We start from the raw sequence: 18,314 nt of genomic DNA on the forward strand, positions 1-18,314 counted from the left end.
CCGATTTGATTATCACAGGATCGAGATATGATTATTAAGTCTGTGGCTAAGTTCATATTAAAATATTAGATAGAAACAGTATTTAAGATAGTGTAAAAAACAATCATGGTCTAACTAGACCTATCCTATGATTATTCATTAGTCATGTTTATACGTATATATTCAATTATGTAAAAAATAATAAAATCTATTTGATTTAAAATAAATAATGCATTTTGTTGTAAAAACTTATTTATTAACATAATTTCATATTTTTAGTCATATATTTTAAATTATTTTTGCTAGTTATTGAAGACATTATCATACAAATGATTTATTGCAATGTGTATATCATTTCATATATCACTCATAACATAATTTTTATTATATATTGTATATATAAATGATTAATAAAATATTTATATATATCATCATTTCATATGTGAAGCTACATATCAATAATAATATGTAATATTAAGAACATTTTATCTGAAAATAATATACATTAAATTTAATTGAGTCTAAGACCAAATTTAGGTTAAAAAATTAGCATTTTCCATATTTATAATCATGTTAGTCTTCAAATTTAGAGTTAAGTTCATGTTGAAGACAAAATAATGAAACATAACTCACTTCAAGTGACTTATCAAAACTAAAGATTAAAAACTTGAAGTTTTTATATAAATTTCATGTAACCAAACATGAGTATGGAGTTTGTAGTCAACTAAGCTTGCTGACTTGGTGATAACTTATTTCCATTACTTGCCAAATACAAATAAGCTATGTTTGACACAATTAATTAAAATGTCAATTAGAGGCTAAAATTTAAGCAAAATGCTAAAAGTCAGCACTTCACTTAAAAGTTTAAAGTTAAGGGTTGAAAACTTATGAGTGATAAACTAGCTAATTGAATTGGATAAACAAGTGGGTAAATGATTGTTTTTATTTGATAAAAATGTAATTTTATGGTAAATAAAAGGATAAAAATGTTATTATATATTGTCTTTTGTGTGTTATTATGTGATATTTGTTTCTCTATTAATGGAGAGAATCTTTCTCCGTGTTGTTTTATACTCCTAACTTATATAATGAAAGCTTATAAGTTAGGGTCATGGTTGCACTTCATCAACACAAAATTAACATGAAATTCTTCTTGTGTTGGAAATGGAATGTAGCAAATAGTAACTGTACTTAACAACAATTGTGAAAAATTTAACTCCAAACTAATTCTAAAGAGCCATTATGTTTATATCTCATTTAAAAAAATGCTGAAACCTAATATTTGTCTCTGCATTATGCTTTCACCCAACATGGAAAAACATACTGATAAAACACTTTTATCCTTTAAATATAATTGTATAATATTTTTATCTTCGGCTAAAAACAAGAACTTGACTCTTTATTACCGGAGAGATCGTGATTCAGAGTGAGAAGGGTGCAAAATGGAAGAAACGTGAAATCCAAAAGGGAAAGAATAGAAAATAGGAGTGGACATGGCTGCAAAAAAACAAAAGTGAGCACGTGAGTTTTCGGTGTTAGAAAACCAAAATCTCTCATCTCTTTTTCTTTTCTTACTTGTTCACTTTCACTTCATTTCAACTCAAAACCAAATCTGTTAGGAACTCATGCACGCGCAACACTGAAAACGGCACCGTTTCGTTTTCTCTCAACATGGCTCAGGAACCTTACCTTCAACTCCATGAGCTAGGATCCAAGCTCGATACTCTTCCATCTTCCAAAGATGAACTCATCAGCATCTTAACGGTTTGTTTGCCTTTTTCAATAATTTCAACTTTTTTTCTGCATTTTTAGTTTTGTTTGTTTTAGTTAAACGACGTTAATTTTTCTATTTTAAGCTGATTTGTCTCACGCAATAAGTAAATTTAGCTGAAAATGTGTCAATTAGGTATTCTAGTAGGGTTTATGGGCATTTGTTCCGGGCTTCTGAGTCTTTGTGGTTTGTAATTGAGAATTCGAGGTTTGAATGGAGAAAAAAAAAACTAGCAGAATTACTCTGTTTGATGTGAAACTGTAGCTAATTTGAACCAAGTTTGTGAAGAATCTTTATAGTTAGGTTCATTTGTGAAGGAATTTGTCGTGAAGATGCTTTAGTTTGAATACTGTGTCATGTTAGTGTTATTTTGTGACTTGAGTTGTAGTTAAACTCAATATAATGTCTTTGTTTTCGATATGGAGAAAACTGAGTGGAAAAAGGGTATGCTACTGTGCATGAGAATGGAGAGAAGGGAGTGGATAGTGGAATTAAAAGTAGTGAGGGAGAAATTAGTAGCTGCAGCTGCTTGCTTTTATTCTATTGGGTGATTATTGAATGACTGAATACCTCACTTTAACGAACCCTAGAATTTGTTGAGTCACATATTATGGCATTATTACTTACCTGTGAAAGTGGCATGTGTAGATGAATTAAGCTCCCCTTTCAATTTCAAAATGCATTTAAGGTTGAAAAGGTTGATTACTTTAGTTGTATTGTAAGATTAGTTGACAAACAAAGTTGTATTCCGAAAAACTTAAATAGGAAGATTTGGGATCGTACCTGCTGAATGCTTGGTCAGCTTTTTTGCATTGCTCTTAAAATCAAATGGTGTTGATGTATACTACGGATATGGTCGTCAATCACACCACTATAGCTGATGATCTCAGGATCACAGTGTGTTTTGGGGGTCACTGAACACTATTATAGGAGTGTTGCATTTATCCACTGGCCGCTGCGGGCCATTATTGCAGCTGCCATATGAGGTTTCACAGCAAGATTCTTCCGCGACGGCATGAAAGCGCAGCTCCTCGACCCATTCAAAAACCTTAAGCTATTGCGCCACCGAATTGGGTCCCGCGCAACCTAGCATGAAATGGCCTTCCATGTTTTTATATTAAATTCACTTTAAATGATTTGTTTTATATTACTTTTATAGTGTTATTAATGGGCTGTGGTGTGTTTTGTCTTTTTATGTTTGCGTTTTGATTTTGTCTTGTGCATTTTACGCAGTTGGTTTTGTTACATGCGTCTTGCTATCACTTTTGTCGTATGTGATGCACTTTTTAAAACTTCATATATTATGGGTTCTTCCGAAACTATATATAAATGTTCATTGGGTTTTCATCTTCTCTGTTTTTGTTTCTTCAACCTCTTGCAAACACTTTTTACTTAATTACTTTTAAGAAACTCTTTAAATTATTAATCATGAATGTCTTTAATTCTGTGTACTTTATTATTATTATTATTTTTCAACATTTATATACTTGTATTATAAATTATTTAAATTCCTAAATGGCGTTGTAGCCGCTATTCCGATATATTGTTTTGGAGGGTGACCAGTATGCTTTGCTGTCCGGGATTGACTACCTAGTTATACTATACCAAGCATATTACCTGGTTTCTTGATCAAGCATGATATCCATGCGATGAAATAATAAATGCCATTTTCTCTTAGGGTGGTTTTTACATCTCTATTTCTTTCAGCCTTAATGCTTATCCTCTTGGGAAAAAAATTGCGGACCCTGTTGAGGATGCCTTGATGAACTGGTTTTATACTTGTGACGCAAGTCTATAATTAGACAATTGTTGATTAAGCAACCAGCATTACGAGGGGAGCAAGTTGAGAAACATATATTGGATTGTGAATGAGGGCTTTGTTTAAGGTTAACATACTACTGTTTAAGTTGGTTAAGTGGACATACTAATATAGTATTACAACAGTTGTTTGCTTTATAGCTGCTGGGTCTTTTAATTATGAGTGGACTATCTAATAGTCAGCATAACAAAAGGTACTAATTTTGTTTAAGCTTTTGTTGAAAATTCTTTCTTTCTGCCCAAACTCACTATTAGGGGTTGACAAGAATGGACTTTACAGTAGTACATAGGATTTCCCGGTTATAGGTTTTCCTGCTGCAAAATGAATGTGGTATGGCTAAATAACGAAAAACAAGTTGACACTAGAATATAATGCTTGAAGCCAAATGTGTGCTATAATGTTGTTTAATGTTAAATAGCCATTTCTTTATATTTATGCTACTGCTTTACACTACAGCATACAAATTTTCATTTAAAGTGCAATGTGATTTTTTATTGGCTACTGCTAATTTAGTCATCCATCGTACACACACATAAAATGTTTCTTTGTCTGCAGCAAGCAACAGCATGCCTTGGCGAGTTGTATCAATCGCCAGAAGCTTCAATATTGACTTCAATGAAACCGTTTTTTGACACAATTGTTAAGCCAGAATTGGTGAAGCATGAAGACGGGGATGTCAAACTTCTAGTTGCAACATCTCTTTGTGAGATAACTCGGATAACTGCACCTGAAGCGCCTTACAGTGATGATGTTCTAAAGGTGCCTTTATTTGCTCAAGTTGTCTGATTATATAACTTAACTTGTCTCCTTATTTATAGCTTAAATGGTAAAAGAAATTCATTTTATTTTCATCCAAACCAAAAGAGAAATTCAGTTGGTAACATAATGTCCTTCATACTGATAGTTTTTCGATCGCTTTGCAGGACATCTTTCAGTTGATTGTGAGCACTTTTAGTGGTCTGAGTGATACCGGTAGTCCATCCTTTGGCCAGAGAGTTGCTATACTGGAGACTCTTGCAAAATATAGATCTTGTGTTGTAATGTTGGATCTTGAATGTGATGAAATGGTGAATGACATGTTCCATACTTTCTTCACTGTTGCACGGTTAGTTTATTATAAAATATTTTAGTTCGTTAGTGTAGGCTTGTGCTCATGTTATGAGTAATATTGTTTCTCTAAGAGCTGCTGCTATTTGCTTCCAAGATTACAAACTTTATATTTCATTGGTTTGTAAGTAGTATTGGGTTCGGAGACTATATTCTTTTTGCTGGATACATAATATTATAAAATGAATTAAAAATAATTAGATAAACAGAAACTATACATCTTTATGTACTTAGAATAGAGAGGGTAGTGCTGTAATTCTGTAAAAACAGTGAAACCGCTCTCTCATTCTATCTTTCCTACCTATTTTGTCCTTTTTTTTAATTACATTTTGGATACTGTGTGATGATCGGCATATTATAGTACATGCAACTGTGCTAGGCATAGCACAAGGTTTTGTGTGCTCAGGTTGATGGCCTCTTGATCGATTGACCACTTCAAAATTATTTCCTTATTATTTTGCCAGTTGTTTGTAGTGTCTAATTTTGATTTATCAATCACATGTATTAAGTAGTACTTGTGTGTGATACCACTTTTGAAGCATTAATCATGTAAGTAGTAGTTCTATATGATTCAACTCTTAGTTTGTTTTTTGTTTTTTGTTTTTTATTGGTAAACACATTGACCCGTTAGTCACTGAGTTGAGAGTTAGGCAGATATCTCGTAGTCATTTCCTTGAATGTCAAATTTTTTACAGTCCATTCTTCGATTGAAATTTTTCTTTGGATTAATGACTGGTGCTTGTCAATTTTGTTTCATGCTCAGAGATGATCATCCAGAAAGTGTCCTGTCATCCATGCAAACTATAATGGTGGTTCTCTTAGAAGAGGGTGACGATGTTCGTGAGGATCTTTTATCTATTCTGCTGTCTATGTTAGGTCGTGAGAAACGAGTAAGTACTTGCAAATTTCTTGTTATAGTTAGATAACTGATTCTCTTGGAGAATGATTCTTCTTCTTATTATGGTGTTATCTTATCTCTAATGTTATACAAGAAACATGGTGTCTGTAATTTTTGATTCCAGGATGTTACTGCAGCTGCGAGGAAGCTTTGTATGAATGTCATACATCAATGCATAGGAAAAATTGAGCCCGACATTAAACAATTCTTGTTATCGTTAATGTCAGGAGATAGCAAGCCAGTGGACAGTCAAGTTATTTACCATGAAGTTATCTACGATCTCTATTCCTGTGCTCCTCAGGTCTTATCTGGAGTTCTCCCTTATGTCACAGGAGAGCTACTGGTGATTAGTGATTTTTTGCCTTTCCTGATGCTCTATGTGGTTTCTATGAGTATTATTTATTCCCATTAAGTTGAACTTGTTGCTGCAAAAAAAGATGTTTCAATGTGTAAATTTTCTTTTATTCTTTGTGGAGTTTCTGACCTCTAGAATTTATGAAGTTCTAATATCATAGTTACAAAGAGTCACTTTGGTATTTTTTTATTCCACATCAAACTCATTTTACAAGTTTAGCAAAGGAGTTTCGCAATACCAACAATGTGATGGCCTAGTGGTGTAAGGCCCCGCTGGATCCCAAGAAAGACCAAAGTGTTAAAGGTTCGATTCCTAGGAGTGACACTTGTTGGGAGGGGCAGCTACACACCCCGAAAGAGATTAGTTCCTTACCCATAGGGTGAGGAGATATCCTTGGTAGTACAAAAAAAAGGAGTTTCGCTATATCCTCTTAAAAAATCTTCTTATTATAAATAAAGAAAGTACTAATTGAAAAAGTAAATACATTCAATGTTTTAGGAATATAGAAGGCATTCAATACTTTATTTCGTAATTAGGAGAATTATTATGGTAATCAGTTAGGAGGATTCAGATCTATTGTTTAGAAAATTGTACTCTTGATTATCATTCAATGTTGATCACTGGATTCTCATTTCTCATTTGTAATTTGGAACTTGCAGGCTGACCAGCTGGAAACACGTTTGAAAGCAGTGAACTTGGTTGGCGATATAATTTCTCTTCCTGGATTTTCCATTCCCAAAGTGTCCCAGACTATATTTTCAGAATTTTTAAAGAAGTTCACCGATAGAGATCTCCAGGTTCGCATGTCGGTCCTTGATCATGTAAAGAGCGGTCTACTATCAAATCCTTTTATGGCTGAAGCTCCTCAAATCATTTGTAAGTGAATCGAAGTATTAAACACATGCACACATTCAGTCCCAGCTTTTATATTTTTACTATATCTCCTAATTTTGTTTGGGGACAATATTTTAGCTGCCCTCTGTGACCGGCTTCTGGATTCTGATGAAAATGTTCGAAAGCAAGTTGTGGCTGTTATCTGTGATGTAGCATGTCATTCCTTAAATGCAGTTCCTCTTGAAACTGTGAAAAATGTTGCAGAACGGCTTCATGACAAATCTGTATGTATACAACCAAATTCTGAATTATATTTTTTCTTAACTCATGATTTCAACTCTCTGTATCTCAAGTCGGTGTTTTGCTCTGCATTTCCAGCTGCTTGTTAAAAAGTATACCATGGAGCGGTTAGCTGAGATATATAGAGCTTTTTGTGAGAATAGCTCGGATACAGTTAAACCCAATGAATATGACTGGATTCCTCGGAAGATCCTTAGATGTTTCTATGACAAAGATTTCAGGTGAAAAACTGATGCTGCATGAGTAGACATTATGTCATCATATTTACCATTATTTACATCATGGTCTTTATTTCTAGGTTATGGATTTTTTTTATTTTTGTTTTCCATGTATTATTTGAAGAGAAGACACAAAACTTTGTTGATTTGCGATGATAAAATAAGGACTGATAATTTATTTACAGATAATTAGTATTGTTATGAATATTATAATATTGTTGTAAATTGAAAGCTCTGTGTAAGAAATTGCTTCTATTATCACTAAACAAACACAATCCTTTTGAAGCTACATAGGGATTCATTTATAAAATCTGTGTTTCTGAAAGATCCTTGCTGTACTAAGCTTGTTGCCTTTTGCTTCTTTTTTGTGTGTTTTTTGTTGCTTCTGTAACTCCTTCCACTTTTCCTATACTTCACCGGTACATTGTGGAAATAGTTGGTCGTCTTAACGGTGAAGATTGTTTTAGGAATAGAATAATGATTTCGTTTGAGTACTTATATTCTTTTTTTCCCTCGGGTCTTTTCTTATTATTGACATTGTATTCACTTCATTCTGCAGACCAGATATAATTGAATCTGTTCTATGTGGGTCACTATTTCCATCAGAGTTTTCAGTCAATTATATGGTTAAACATTGGGTTGATATTTTCTCTGGCTTTGATAAAGTGGAGTTCAAGGCTCTTGAAAAGATAATGGAACAAAAACAAAGGTAAGCTTGGTTGACTTTTGTTATGGCTTATACACCTCCTGGCATCTCTGTTTTTTCAGTTTTCATGGGATGACTTTGTTGCAGGTTACAGCAAGAGATGCAAAAGTATATGGCTCTGAGGCAGATGAGTCAGGTATGTGACCATGGAAGATATAAAGATGAACTTTTCAAAGTAAATTGCATGAGAAAAAGGTATCAATCTCATTTTATTGCAGGATAAAGACAATCCTGAAATCCAAAAAAAGATCGCGTTCTGTTTACGAGTAATGTCCCGGTCATTTGCTGACCCAACAAAGGCTGAGGAGAGTTTCCAGATCCTTGATCAATTAAAAGATGATACTATCTGGAAAAGTTTGACGAATCTTGTTGATCCGAATACTTCCTTTCATGAAACTCGTTTATGCCGGGTAATATATTCAGAAACTGATAGACATGGTTTTGAATTTTGAGTACACTTATTTGGGTAATCATTGTTACAAAATGCTGGGAATTAATCTTTGGCTTGAAAATATGGGAACTAAATCTTTGTTGGTACTCAAGTCAATTCCTCTATGATGTATTACTAATCTTAATAATTTGTTGCTAATATGTTATACATATGTTTCAGAGTTCTAGGGATCTAGAAAATGTGAGAATCTGAGAAAATGGGAGAAAGATAAAATCTGAAAATCTGGTTTGCTGACTGAATTAACTGAACCACAGTAGCTACAGTGTCAATTATTTATGCATAGAATCTAGAACATTCTATATAAGTAATTGAACCTTGAATATACCTTTCTAACCTACATTAGCATAGTACACCATACTCCAACGTGTCTCTGGATTTGCTTTGCTGTTGCCAAATTAACTTTTTCCAAGGTATCAAACTATCAATAGAATGAACCAATAAAGCTTTAGGGAAATTTTACTGCACAACTATAAGACTCATAATGTTATATGGGACTGAACGTTTGGCGTAAAATGTCAACAAGAGAATAAACTCAAGCAGATATGAAAATGTTGCGTTGATTGGACGAGTGGACACACTAGACAAAATAGAATTAGGAGTGAATGCATTATGGAGAAAGTTGCGATAGCTCCTATCGTAGAAAAGATGGTAGAATCGCACCTTAGGTGGTTTGGACATGTGTGGAGGAGACCATTACAAGCTCCGGTAAGGAGAGTGGATCAAATAGATATTAATCCAATTTCTAGAGGAGAGGGAGGCCAAGACAAACCATAAGTGAAACAATTAGGAAGTGTTTAGAAATCAATGTTTTGTCAATGGACACAATTTATGATAGCACATTATGTTGTCATTCGATTCATGTAGCCGACCCCACCTAGTGGGACTAAGGCTTTGTTATTATTGTTGAGGAGTCTATATGTAGTATTGGGTAATCTAAAGTATACAGTCTTGTTATGATTCAGATTAACTCTTATGTTTCTTTGAAAGTAAGGAAAGAGTGGGACTATATTTTGTAGTTTGCTATTTACTGTTTGGTTATTTGTTTACTTTTTTGTCTTCAGGATGATTTGCTTAAAACACTTGGTGAGAAACATCAGCTCTATGAGTTTCTCAATACCTTTTATGTCAAGTGCGCCCTATTGCTTTTCAACAAGGAACATGTAAAAGCTGTTCTTTCAGAGATTGTTGTACATAAATCTGCAGAGGATTACCAGCGCCTGCAATCTTGCATGAATATATTGGTGGTAAGAACATGACATTTCAATAGTATTGCATTATCCTGCTTGGTTCCTTAACATTTGTATTATGTATTGTCTAAAATGGACAATATCCAGTTTTAAGTTCTTTCCAAAGAAAAGCAGGAGGGTTCCTAATTGCTAAGCATTCTCTTGTCTTCACTTCCTTTTGATTAATTTGTATCTTCGGGCTTCAGGGGAATGTCTGTAGAATAATAATTATTCCCAAAAAAATAAGTTATTAGGAGAAAGCCAATGGATGATTTTGTTGGTATTTCTAACTCATGTTCTGTGAAAACCTTTTTTAAGTTCAATGTGTGTAGCAAGCACAGTTCCACCAGTGCTCTGGGTTGAAATTTAATTTAATTTAGAGTATGTGGTGGTGAGGACTATGCTTTGGTCTGTAAGAGAACAAATCAGAGAGAAGATAGAGGAAGATGAAGAATAGAGAGAAAGAGAGGAAGAGAGTAACTGCTCTTTTTGATATTTTTATTGAATGAATTAGTTAGTTAGAATTACATTAGGAACACCTCTATTTATAGAAGGTGAGATAACTTCTCAAGGAAGCTATTATTTTAACTAACTAATCTCCTACACTAACATATACTAACACAAATACATTGTAACAGAATTACAGTGATTAACATTTTAGCCCTTTATTCTACTACACCCTCTTGAAACTTGACTAATCTCTTCATCTCTATCTCTACTATTCTCTTCAACTCTGTCTCTAATATGGTCCAAGGCATTGATACCATGTCATGGAGTCTTCTTAATGGTTTCATATGCTTTTGCAATTTTATCATGTTGTTGCATGCTTTGTTAATGAACTTGATTTATGATAGATCATTATGGTGTCGTTGATCCATGTAGACTTAGCATTGGTTGTTGTATATTTTCATTTGTTTTGGTCCTCTAGGACATGAAAATTACAGACATTGGACCACCTTTTCTAACTTTCTGGTGAACTTCACTTGTCATTAATGCAGATAATTGCTCGTTTCTGTCCATTTCTTCTTATTGGCAGTGAGGAGGAGTTGGTGAATTTCCTAATGGATAACAATGATATGATTAAAGAGGGTGTTTTGAATGTTTTAGCAAAGGCTGGTAGTACTATCCGTGAACAACTTTCAGTTACATCAAGGTGCCACTATTAAATTTGTTAACTCTTGAACATCCATTTCCTTGTATAGTATTCTTATTATCTCCTAGTTTATGCAGTTCTGTTGACCTTATGTTGGAGAGGTTTTGTTTAGAAGGCAGCCGGACACATGCCAAGTATGCTGTGCATGCACTGGCTGCAATAACAAAGGATGATGGCCTCAAGTCTCTCTCTGTTCTATACAAGGTTTTATACTATTAATTCGTATAGTATAGTTTTCTCAAATATTTTTATGCTGATGTTCTCACCTTATATGCAGAGGCTTGTAGATATGCTGGAGGAGAAAATCCACCTGCCTGCAGTACTGCAGTCTCTAGGGTGTATTGCACAGACTTCAATGCCTGTTTTTGAAACTAGAGAAAGTGAGATTGAAGGATTTATAATAAACAAGATTCTTAAAAGTGATAGTGTAAGCCTCTCAACTCTCAAGTTCCTTTAACGACTTGCTCGTTTATGAGATAAGCAAGTAATTTTTATTTATTTACATGCTTGTTTCTTTGCTCCAGAAAGAAGATCAAACAAGAGCATCTTGGGATGATAAAAGTGATATTTGTATGTTAAAGGTAGGTAGAAAGAATAGTCTATTCTATTTGTTTAGATAGATAGCACCTTGTAAAGTGCTATTTATTCTCTATTTTTGTGCTCCATCTCTTTCTTTCTTTCTTTGCTGCAGATATATGGCATTAAAACCTTGGTGAAGAGCTACATGCCAATCAAAGATGCTCATATTCGTCCTAGTATTGATGGTCTTCTGGATATCCTTCGAAACATGCTATCTTATGGTGAAATATCAAAGGACCTACAGTCAAGGTATGCCGGCTTTACATAACTACAGTTTTTAATTAGTTTATCTGGAAATTATCACTTTTTCTCCTTTTCATGTCAAATTGGATTTGTGGTTTCAAATCATATGTACTCATTTATCCCCTCTTGTAGTTTGGTTGATAAGGCCCATTTGAGGCTTGCTTCTGCGAAGGCAGTTCTTCGTTTGTCAAGGCTCTGGGATCATAAGATACCTGCTGATATTTTCCACTTAGCTTTAAGGACACCAGAGGTAGGCTCCTCCTTTTGTTTACTTAATTTCTTCTTGAGCACTTGATTTTTTTTACCACATTAGTATGAAGACTACTCTTTTCAAATGTGTTAGCAGTTATTAATTTGTCAAAGTTTTCATTTCAATGTAAAAATAACTGCTTGTCATTGTCTTCTTTTGGGCCTATAGATTAGCTTCCCTCAAGCTAAGAAGGTTTTCTTGAACAAAGTTCATCAATATATAAAAGAAGGCCTTTTGGATGCCAAGTATGCTTGTGCTTTTGTATTCAACATATTTGAGTCCAAGCCGGAGGAATTTGCTGAGGTAACTTATAAATTATCTGTTTAAACCTTTTTGGAATTGCACAATTTTCTACCTTTGACATCAATTGTGTTTCTTTATGATGACTTGTGTTGTTAATGTAGGATAAGCAGAACCTAACTGAAATTGTTCAAATGCATCAACAAGTAAAGGAACGACACCTTTCTGTGCGATTAGATGCAAATTCCTTGACCGCTTACCCTGAACACATCCTTCCATACCTAGTTCATGCACTTGCTAACATATCATGTCCTAATATTGATGAATGCAAGGATGTTAAAGCATACAATGATGTATACAGGTACTATATGTTTACCCATACAAGACAGCTGTATGCTTGTTGCTTATTTACATATTCTTCTAAAATGGGTTGAAAAGAGACATAACAGTAAACAAGAGGGGCGGGGGGGAGGGGGCTTCAGTTTGTTATTTTAACCATCCGGGGATTTTATAGTTTATATTAGCATGCATAATTCTTACCAATGGTTGTCGGCATGGCAGAGGACATATTGTGTGCCGCATGCTTTTTTTAGATTGCTTTTATGTATGCTGAGCTGCACCGTGTATGGAAAGCTTATATAGAGTCTTACTTTGGAGTAACTTTGAAGTCCACATATCTATGTATGTGTAATACAGACTTTTGTTTCTAAGGGTTTCTTGTTAAAGCCTAGGCGATCTTCCTGCCCAAAAACAATTAGGGTCTTTATGTTCATATAGATTTTTTGTTTGGCAGTAACACTTGAATGTATATGTTTTACTGATTTATTGTACTCCACACATGTTACGAATAGGTGATGTTTTTTAATATGAATGTGGAGTGCATCTTGTGCTGATAACTATTGATTCACTTCTTCTAGTAAGGAATGTTGACAACTCTCATTCTTGTGGAATTTTCATTTTGTCCTGAGTTTTTAGGCAGTTGCACTTGATATTATCGCTGCTACTGCATAAAGATGAAGATGCCAACTCAGAAGTAGACACTACCAAAGAAAAAGAAGTCCTGTCTACCATCACCATTATCTTTCAAAGTATCAAGCACTCTGAAGATATAGTTGATGCATCAAAGACAAAGGTTGAGGACAATTTTATTTACTTATTTGTGACAGATAAATTTTGATAATGTCAAAATGATAAAAGACTGTAATCTTACATTTGTGATCAATGAATGACCAGAATTCTCATGCCATATGTGACTTCGGGTTAGCAATCACCAAGCGACTAGTACAGAAGGACATTGATTTGCAAGGATTGTCTTCTTCAGTTTCCCTACCTCCGATACTATACAAAGCATGTGAGAAGGACAATGACACTGTGGTATTCTCCTTTCTTGTCATACCCTTAAGTCTCCTTCTAGTATGCCAAGCTTCCTTCACAACAGGGAAATATGCCTTCGAAATAGTTGCTAATTCTTAAGATACCTTTCATTATCAATTTGTAGCATTGCTATTGCTTCCATCATATTACTTTTATTAGATTTTAATTTTATTTGAACATTGTGGATGTCTCTGTTTTAAGTTATAGAATTTGTTGTTACTTTGGCTCAACATATGTTTGCCGACCCTTTTAATTGATTAATTTGTTTCGATGCTATAGCTCTAATATAGCCATTTGCGTAATTTAGTTACAGGAAGACATTCCCCTACGCTTAAATTGTGATTGCTTCTTATTGTTTGACTATATGTGATTGGGTTGGTTTTGTTTAGGATTTAATCTGAACATAGAGTTGAGATGGATTTTTTTTCATCTTTATTGAAACATATTTTTAAGATTTGTAAGATCCTGTATCACATCTAATTAGGAAATCCTTATTAATTCTATTTATTTCATCCGGCAGGTAAGAGAGGGGAAAACCTGGTTGGCTGATGAAAGTGTCTTAGCTCACCTTGAATCACTTAAATTAGAAATGGTACGTCTGATGCAATGGATAAAGTCAAATAGCCACTTTTGGTGCATCATAAATCTTGATCCGTGTGATAATGTTTCTTCCATATTTCAGGTTCCATCTCAATTAGCTGAGGATGATGCTTTAAAGGACAGTGAAAATGAAATGCCCTTGGGAAAAATTATAAAGAACATAAAATCTCAGGGAACCAAGGGCAAAAAAGTGAAAAAGAACAAGTCTGTACCAGCTGAAACAAGACAGACTGAAAATGATATTGACATCTTAAATATGGTCAGAGAAATTAATATGGATAATCTGGGGGTGTCAACTAATTTTGAATCAAGTAATGGTCACAATCATTCATTGAGTAAGAAGCTGCAAAAGGATCCAGTGTGTGCAGCAAATAAAAACAGAAGAGGTGGTGAAGAAACACCCTCTCCAGTGCCTAAACGTAAGCGATCTGATGTTACTCGTGGAAAATTTAGATTAAGTAGTACTTCAAAGGATTCTCAAAGATTTTCTGGGGAAGAATCCTCTGGAGTGAAATCACTGGTGGATGCAGAAATTAACCTGGATACAGATATCAAAGCTATGCCGAGAAAAATAGTCAGAGGCAATGACCACTCATTAAAACCAAAAGCTAAGGTCTCTGAAATCAATCGCAATGATGAGGCTGACAAATCTGATGAGCATGATCTGCAGGTGAATCTTACTGTCCAGTAGATTACTATCATAGGATCTTAGAGTAGAATTAATCAATGCTGTAGACTTGTGCTTATTTACTGCCTCAGTTGCAGAGTCCTGATAATTTAAATCGAACTGATAATACTCAAAGTGGCAATTTCAAGTCATCCACGGGGTCTACTAAAAAGGCAAAAAGAAAAAGTATTGGGGGATTGGTGAAGGTAAATCTGTCTGCACCTTTTATAATCAATGTTGTAGTGGATATTTCACCTCCTCTCAAACACCCAAAAAAGAATTCAATATGTTGCAATGTTTGTGTTCCAGAAAGTCCCTTGGATAATAATTTGATTTGAGTTTCCTTTTATATACTATCTATAGTGCACAGCAAAGGAAGGTGAAAATGATGCTGAAGATCTAATTGGCTGCAGAGTTAAAGTTTGGTGGCCTTTGGATAAGCAGTAAGTGCTTATGATAAATCTAAAGAGAAAAGTTCTAGAAGCATTGCATCGATTAACTGATGTTAATATCTGTCTACTACTGGATTAATCATTAGCATCTGACTTTCTACACTGTAGTGTACTTTCTGTATGCCTTCTTTGAAGTTCTCATGTTGCTATATTGATGCTCTGCAGATTTTATGAAGGCACTGTTAAGTCTTATGATCCTGTAAAAAGGAAGCATGTGGTAAGCTCACACTCTGAATTGATGTTAATTTATTATTCTAGATAACTATTTCCCTTCTAATACAATTTTACTGTGGCATGTCTCATGGAAGATATTTTATGATGATGGAGAAGTTGAGACACTCCGTTTGGAGAAGGAGCGCTGGGAGCTTATTGACAGCAGCCATAAACCTACTAAGGTCTTTGATTCTTCATTAGTGTTCTTTATTTTTCAGAAGCAGCTCTACTTTTTCTATCTCTACTAAAAGATGTCAAGTATCATCATTGATGTTTGATTCTTATTTTTTTACATTATCTTAAACAGAAGATAAAACTGACAAAAACACTCTCTCCCCGTGAAGCGTAAGTATTCTCTTTACAATTTAGTTTTTATTTTATTTGTATTTGGATATATATGTTTCACTATATATGTATATATTAAAAAAATCTCAATATCTTTGGAAACGTTGGATACATTTTCATTTGTTTAAGTGATATGTGAGGTGTATTTCCGCTAGCTTAATTGACATGATGTTGCATTCCATTCTGAATGCGCCTTCTTTTTGTGGGTTGATTTTCTTGTTTTGTAGGTCTACTGGGAAGAAACAGAAAGGTTCAAGTGGTTCAGCGAGTAAAAGGACAAGAAAAATGTTAGTGGAAAAATATGAGATCCTTATGGTGCATTCATAAATTTGTTCTATGTTCAGTCCTAATAACTTGTACCATTTTGTGATGTAGAGTTAATGGTAAAAAATCTCCTAATAAGCATATTAAAAATGGACCAAAAGGTGCATCAAAAAGTATTTTCCATCAAGAGGATGTCGAAGAGAGTTCTGGCATATCAGACCGTGAAGAGAAAGAGACCATGATATCTGATGCTGAGATGAACTCAGGTAATCATCTTAAAATACAAATGATTATCATTTATGTTTTCCGAATGATGGCATGTGATAATGGTTGGTTGTGTGTATCAAGCAAATTTGTATACTAGATTTAATGTTTCAGGAACTGTGAACCTGGCCATGTGCTTCTTTTTACAGTAACATATTAATAGTTTAGATCCATGAATAAATCCATCCTCAACTGAAAATTTCTCAACTTTTATTCAGTTCTTTCATTTGCTAAATCATTTAAGCTTGGGAAAAGATTCTGATTTTTTCGAATTTTTTCGCAAATCACTTTTATTTAGTTCTTTCATTTGCTAAATTGTGTGTGAATATTATTCCTAAAGTCTCATCAATATAATTGATTCTAGTGATATTTTTGTTGTTCCTCATTACTTGCTTCATTTTTGTCTGCTTCATTATTACGTGAGACTGTAGTTTTTAATTGGCTTTCTATTGTAGATGGTTCTGAAGGGGAACAGGGTGGAGAGCCTGATAAAATCATAACCAAGGAGAAGATATATAACAAGAAAGCAAAATCAGTTTCACGAGGAAAGGGGGCTAAGAAGAAGACGAGCTTGAGGTATAGGCAGGAATCAGATGAAGAGAAGCATGATTATGGTATGAGTCATTCTGAAGAAAGTGAGAGTGTCCCACAAGGAGTTCAAAGTGACAGTGATGATGAATCAGGTGGGTCTTCGAGAGAAAATGTTAATGGAGAAGAATCAGGTTCTGAAGGGAATCAAAGTAACAGTGATGATGAAAGTAGTCCTAGAAAAGTGAAAAAATATCTTAAAGAGTTAACAAGTCCTGATAGTGCCAGAATTGCTGAGGTTTCTGACGATGAGCCGCTGGTAAATAACTCGACCTTGAAGAATTGTAGTGCCGATTCTATTTACTTTTTTTGTTTGAAAAAAATATATTAACCATATATAAGCTAATCACTGAGAATGGTTGATGCAGATCAAATGGAATCTTCCCTCAGGGAAAAAAAAGTGAGCAATTTGGCTGATGTATCACAAATTTCTGAAGATTTCAACATAAGTGGTGCTGTGGCAGCATTTTAGTATCTTTCAGTGCAAGTAAAGGTATCAGTGCCATTCATTGATACACTTATAAATGTGCTTTGCATGTCTTGTAGCCTGTAGAATGCAAAATAATCCGCTTTTAGCAAAAAGTGATTTAGGGTTGTTATGCTAAATGATAGGTTTAGCATATGATTCATGAGGACTGGTTCATCCTTCCAAAATAATTAATTTTTGTTGACTGATGAAATATGTAGAGCTATATGTGGGGGATGATTGTATTTGTATCTCTGTTTGTATCTGTTTTTATACCTTATGACCTTACCATCAACACCATCATGTTGTGTTGTACATTATAAACCTGCGGTTTTTGATTTTATGGACTGAAATAAGATCCACAATCCATTTGTGGGGTAGGGTTGGCTTAACTCTATTACAACAACCATGTGGTTGTTATTGATGAAATAAGAACATTTTTGTTTTGTTCTTTACTGTGTCATTCTTATCTTATGTTGTTTGTTCTTAAATAAGAATTATTCTTGGTTGTTTTATGCAAGGGAAAGTGAGGAAAAAGGTAGATATTGTGGACCAAATAAGAATAAGATTGATGTTTGCTATTGTGGGGAAAAACATATCTTATTTCATGGAGAGTTGTAATAAATTATAAAATAATGTGTGAGATCCAAATAAGAATGGAAATATTGATTGTAATTGTTGATGCCCTTAGATATTGGTATGACATTGCTTCCAACATAAGGTGATATCACTTGTATACTAATAATTGATAAGTATCACTTTGTACGCATCATAAGTGTATAGGGAAGGGAGATTTATATGCTAATTTTATAAAAGGAATTATCATTTTTCATATTATAAACCTAGTATGAGGCTTCATTAATGGGGAATATGAGAGAAGGATTTGATCGATTTATTTACAGAAAAAACAAGTTCTAAATGCTGTTATTATATAATAAAAAGATAGCATGTT

At 34.0% G+C, this 18,314-nt stretch overlaps 1 protein-coding gene across 1 annotated transcript; it reads left to right on the forward strand.

The window, feature by feature from the left end:
- LOC109345465 (sister chromatid cohesion protein PDS5 homolog A-B) lies at positions 1,472-17,472 on the forward strand. Its single transcript, XM_019584465.1, has 34 exons — positions 1,472-1,497; positions 1,617-1,743; positions 4,125-4,328; positions 4,493-4,674; positions 5,440-5,566; positions 5,699-5,917; positions 6,589-6,805; positions 6,902-7,047; positions 7,142-7,284; positions 7,841-7,990; positions 8,075-8,123; positions 8,206-8,397; positions 9,500-9,682; positions 10,663-10,817; positions 10,895-11,021; positions 11,095-11,244; positions 11,342-11,398; positions 11,509-11,645; positions 11,772-11,889; positions 12,058-12,192; positions 12,294-12,490; positions 13,105-13,261; positions 13,363-13,503; positions 14,024-14,095; positions 14,186-14,773; positions 14,863-14,976; positions 15,134-15,213; positions 15,388-15,439; positions 15,531-15,617; positions 15,743-15,780; positions 16,008-16,067; positions 16,156-16,310; positions 16,764-17,155; positions 17,265-17,472. The coding sequence occupies exons 2-34, from the start codon at positions 1,651-1,653 to the stop codon at positions 17,298-17,300; spliced, it is 4,953 nt and encodes a 1,650-aa protein (XP_019440010.1). The 5' UTR covers positions 1,472-1,497; positions 1,617-1,650; the 3' UTR covers positions 17,301-17,472.

The sequence above is a fragment of the Lupinus angustifolius genome, chromosome LG04, assembly GCF_001865875.1.
Source record: "Lupinus angustifolius cultivar Tanjil chromosome LG04, LupAngTanjil_v1.0, whole genome shotgun sequence".
Classification (NCBI taxonomy): domain Eukaryota; kingdom Viridiplantae; phylum Streptophyta; class Magnoliopsida; order Fabales; family Fabaceae; genus Lupinus; species Lupinus angustifolius.

Coding starts and splice junctions, on each gene's coding strand:
- LOC109345465 (XM_019584465.1), top strand. CDS start 1,651: ATGGCTCAGGAACCTTACCTTCAACTCCATGAGCTAGGATCCAAGCTC. Junction 10,818..10,894: donor CAACTTTCAGTTACATCAAG/GTGCCACTATTA, acceptor TAGTTTATGCAG/TTCTGTTGACCTTATGTTGG. Junction 16,068..16,155: donor AGTAAAAGGACAAGAAAAAT/GTTAGTGGAAAA, acceptor TTTGTGATGTAG/AGTTAATGGTAAAAAATCTC.